The following is a 5,320-nucleotide window of genomic DNA, read 5'->3' on the forward strand; positions in this document are numbered from 1 at the left end:
GGGAAGAGGTAACTATGGGGAGGAAGTGGGAAGGGAGCTGTTGCATTATGGTAAACTGGTCAATGTCATGAGACAAAGTATATGTAAACTGCTATATGGAAAGTGAATTTGCTCTGTAAATCTTCACCCAAATCACACGCACACACACACACACACACACACACACAAGCTTAAAGCCATCTGAGATGCATCTCTTGGTCTATCTTCATCCAGAGCAAAGAAGAGTGAAGAAAATCAAAGATGGATGGAAACAGTTAGTCCAAAGGACCAATGAACTATGGGAACCTCAGTTAACATGACCCTGAGAACAGAAGTACTAGATGGTGCCTGGCTACCAATAATCACCCAGAAAGGGATAAAAATCACAGATCCTGGAAAAAGTGGGAGAAAAAAAATGCAGAACAAAATTCAAAAACATAAAAAAAGATCAGGATTATTTGTTGGACAGAGACTGTGGAAACCCATGACACCATGACCTGAATCACTTTTCAGGCCTCGAATCAGAATCACTCCCATGGCTCAACTCTCAGCCAAACAATAGACAGGCTTATGAGCTGAGCAAGTACACCAGGGAGATGTACTCTTTAGAATAGAAGGGAAGCATTTGCACAGTGAGGAAAGTAGATAGGCAGGAACATGTAAGTAAGAAGGACTCAGACAAGGGATAATCACAGACAGGAGGAGAGAGGAGAGCTGTTACATTGTAGGGGTTGTAATCAGTGTCATATAGTAAAATGTATATGAACTGTAGAATGGAAAACAAATCTGCTTTGTACAATTGCACCCAAATCACAATATATTTTAAGAAAATAAAATTGCTATAGGATATTATAGATATATTTTTTAAGCATATTGCTTAAGAAAATTATCATATGATTGATAGGTTTCAGCTGACCTTGTAGACTAAACCAGACTAAGAAAAAGGACATGGCAGTCTATTTCTGAATAAATTGGCCACTGAAAACCTTATCAACAGGAGTGGAAAGTTGTCTGATCTAATGCCAGAAGATGAACCCAATTGACAGGAAGACATTCAAATACAACTTCAGAAGAGCTTCTTCCTCAAAGTAGAGTTGAACTCACTGATGTGGATGGATTAGCTTTGGGGATGTTCATTTTCTGATGTGACATAACTGACAATGAGAAGAAACAGCTACAAACATCCATTAATAATCAGAACGTGGAATGTACAAAGTATGAATCTTGGAAATTTGGAAGTTGTCAAAAATGAAATGGAATGCATAAACATCAGTTTCTTAGGAATTAGTGAGCTGAATGGAGCTCTGGTGGTGTAGTGCCTAAGGCATTTGACTGCTAACCAGAAGGCTGGAATTTCAAACCCACCAGACACTCCTTGCAAGGAAGACTGAGCAATCTACTTCTGTAGAGATACTGCCTTGGAAACTCAAGGAGGGGTTGCTATGAGTCAGAGTAAACTCAGTGGCTTTGGAAAAAAAAAAAAATCTCAGTGTTAGTAGTGTGAAAGGGATAGGGTTAGAGACTGAGAGACTGGTCAGGAAACTGCTGTAATGATCAGAGAAAAATGATGAAGACCTTAGCTATGGAGTAATAGTAGTGTGGAGAGACAGATCCTAGGAAGTAGAATAACTAAACCAGGTAATTGATGGGGTGTAGGAATAAGATACAAGTAAATATCCAAGATGACTCCCAGGTTTCTTGTGTGGACACTTCCGTGGATGGTTAGAGTTGCCATTTGCCACAAGGAAGGCACAGGAAAGCATTTACAGAAGAGTAAGTGTTTTTTTATTTTTTTAATTGTGATTTGGGTGCAAATTTACAAAGCAGATACATTTTACTCTCAACAGTTTGTGCACATTTGGTTTCATGGCAATTATTATAATCCCAATGATAAACCAGTCTCCTCCCATCTCCTACCTGTGACTACCCCTTTCCTGTGTCCTTCTTATCTGTATATTCCTGTTTATCCAGCTTTCCCCCTATGCAAATGCTGCCCTTCTGATCTCTCACAGTTGATTGATCTGAGGGGTGTATCTCCTGGGGTAGGTGTTCTGTTCATAGGCCTTTCTAATGTTTGGCTGGGAGCTAATCCATAGAAGTGATTCCAGTTCCAGGCCTGAAGAGTAACCTGGGACCATATAGTCATGGGGGTTTTACCAGTCTCTATCCAACCAGTAATTCTGGTCATTTTTGTGTATTTGAATTTTGTTCCACAATTTTTCTCCTAGTCTATCCAGGATCTCCAATTTTGATGCCTTTCTGAGTGGTTGGTATTGGTAGCTGGCACCATCAAGTTGAGAAGAGTAAGTCTTGATGTGTCTGTAGTATAACCAAGTAGAAAAGTATAACAGGAAGTTGACTGTGAGTCTGGGGCTAAGGCTAGATTGGAGACAGATTTGTGTGTTTTGACATTTAACTGAAGACATGAGTGTGGATGAGATCACCTGGGAGGAGTGGGCAGGACAGAAGATGAACTGCTGCGGAGCAAGACCTGCAACGGGAGGAGCCTGCCTGAATTGGTGAGCTCTCCTGACATTCTTAAAGAAAGGTGATCAGTTCAAAAATGCACACTTGAAAAGTTATTTACTCGAACTGAGAGGTAAGAGGAAGAGGAGATGGTTATTATCCTATTTCTTCAGGAAAATGACATCAGATTCAGTTGTGGCCATCTTAAAGCATACTTATCCATACAATTACCATCACAAAGCAATCAGTCAGCAAACCTCTAAAGTGCAGAAATATGCTTTCAAAACACTTTTCCATAGCTTTATATACACTTATTTCTGGTCTAGCTTTTCATTTAGACTATTATCAAGTCATTGTAGAACTTCTTTTACATTTCATGCCTCACTTAGAAGATGGATAGTTTGGAAGACTCAAAAATAATGCAAAGTTCCATGTACATCCACTTACCTGACTTCTCTTGTTTTTAGGCTGGTAGCAATGACTGTGATGGGTGAACCAGAAAAGACCAACAGCAGCTTCCTTGCCCTAGTGCTGGCCAGAACTTCTGGGAACATTGATGTCCAATACTTGAAGAGGAAGTGGGCATCTCCAGTGAAAGATGAGAAGAAGCAACTGCGTTTGCTTTTACAGGAAGCCCTATAAAAAGAGGAAATATTGTTTTATCATGAAAGATAACTGGGCATTATAGAGAGAACTTTTATGTAATGACCTGTATTTAAACACTGTAATTACAAGGTGGATAATTTTACATCTGCGTGCATGTATATTTATGTATATAAAATGAATATATATATATACACATACACATATACATATATCTGTACAAAGTTTATTTTACAAGAATGTTTACTTCAACATTCCCACTAAATAAATCAATCCTTTTGAATAGAAGTAAAAGAACACTTTGGTATATATTAAACTCCAAAGGAAATATAAGTTAGTCATGTTCAATATATTGTTTTCTGAGACTATTTCTAGTTATTTTTATTAAATATTTTTTATATTTATATATTTAAAATATTATTGTCAGTTTATTACTAGACTATAAACAATCTACCATGAAGATGTATTTTAATAAACTATTTTCTTAGTCATACATAAAATTATATATCAATACAAGTTTAAATTAAAAGGAACTTCTCAGTTGAAATGACTTCTGCCAACCATGTTTCCTTAAAACTTCTCTTTAGCATCTTCTTTTGGCATTATTTGAATGTCATCCATATATGCAAGTGACAGGCATTTTGCGTTATGCCTTAGAATTAAAAATACTAAGTCTTTATACAGAAATAGTATAAGTAAATATATTCTCTTGAATTTAGCAACTCAGTTACAATAGGTATATAAAGATAGAGGGATTCTTGAGGTGAGGTCATAAAGTAGGTTCCCTCCTGAAGTACAGGATGACATTTATTAACACTTTTCCTCCTTTACCTCTATCTTGTACTCTTTCCTAGAATGTTACATATAGCACTGTTGACTTTTTATAGATATATGAATCTATGAGGAATCAAAGACAAGCATGTTTAAATCTTATTGGGTCACAAAATAGCTTCCATTTATTCAGCTTCTGGAAAGTGCCACCTTATAACTGAAGAATCTTATAACTGCACAGTATCTGTGAGACTCCTAGTTTTACATCTCATCTGATGTCCACTGAATACTTCCAACATTTCCCCTATGACTGTGTTTACCCAGCCTAAGTTTGGACATTTCCAGGGACAGGGTGCTTTGGGAGGCAGCTCATGCCATTAATGCCAGAGACAGCATTGTTTTTCTTTTGTTGGATTTAATTGTCTTTCCCACAAGAGTTCTGCCAGGGGAAGCAGCATAACACAAGGTAGGTCCATTCCAGCCCTGACATGAGCACTGACTTAGATGTTTAAAGGACCATCATGCTATACGCTTTCCCTTGAATCTTATCCAGATTAAATAGTCTGACTTCTTATATAACTCTTTTACCTTAGAGGTACTCAACTTTTTTTTTCCTTTATTTTTTCATTATTACTATTATTTTAAAACTATCAAAAAAACCCCTTCATGTGTGGTATACAAACAATTTAAACAAAATAGTGGGAGGAGCTCTGGTAGCATAGTGCCTAAGGCATTTAACTGCTGACCAGGAGGCTGGCGGTTCAAACCCACCAGCCACTCCTCAGAAGGAAGATGGGGTAATCTACTTCTGTAGTGATACTGCCTCGGAAACCCAAGTAGGAGTCACTATGAGTTGGATCTGACTTGATTCGATGGCAGTGCATTCATCATGAATGTATAAAGTGAAAGTAACTCCTTTCCCCAGGCTTTTGTTTGTACCCTGCAGAGGTTCAGCATCACACGTGTCCAGAATTTTTCCAGGCATCTAAAGCACACATACATGTACACAAACACATACACACTGGTTTGTCAAGATCCCTCATGAAAACAGTAAAATACTCCAATGGTTGGTTTCTAATCAGGTAGTTTGTGAATCTTAATTCTCTCCCCCACCTCATTCGCCCCTTCTTTGCATTCCATATCAAAAAAACCAAACTCATTACCATTGAGTCATTTCCAACTCATAGGGAATCCTATTGGGTTTCCAAGGTGGTAAATAAATCTTTACAGAAGTAGATTGCCCAGTCTTGCTTCTGCAGAGTGGCTGGTGGGTTTGAACCGCCAACCGTCTGGTTAGCAGTCGGATGCCTTAGGCGCTGTGCTACCAGGGCGCCTTCTACATTCCTTAAGAACAGGTGTTTTTTTTTTTTTTTTTAAAAAAAGACCAGAAACTTTTATCTGTCTTGTTCATAACTGACTCCCTACAATACCAGGTACATAAGTAGATGCTTAACAAGTATTTGTTAGACAAATAACTGAAATGATTCATGTTCCTTCTGAA

General features: G+C 37.9%; 1 protein-coding gene across 1 annotated transcript in view; it reads left to right on the forward strand.

Moving 5' to 3' along the window:
- The window catches only part of DYNC2I1 (dynein 2 intermediate chain 1), a 163,591-nt gene extending 160,504 nt beyond the window's left edge, over positions 1-3,087 (forward strand). The window contains exon 25 of the mRNA XM_007950401.1: positions 2,913-3,087. Coding sequence (XP_007948592.1) covers positions 2,913-3,087 — 175 coding nt within the window. The remainder of the gene's footprint in view (positions 1-2,912) is intronic.
- The last annotated feature ends 2,233 nt before the right edge of the window (positions 3,088-5,320 follow it).

This window comes from Orycteropus afer, unplaced genomic scaffold, assembly GCF_000298275.1.
Source record: "Orycteropus afer afer isolate SDZICR_OR568_19922 unplaced genomic scaffold, OryAfe1.0 scaffold00271, whole genome shotgun sequence".
Lineage (NCBI taxonomy): Eukaryota > Metazoa > Chordata > Mammalia > Tubulidentata > Orycteropodidae > Orycteropus > Orycteropus afer.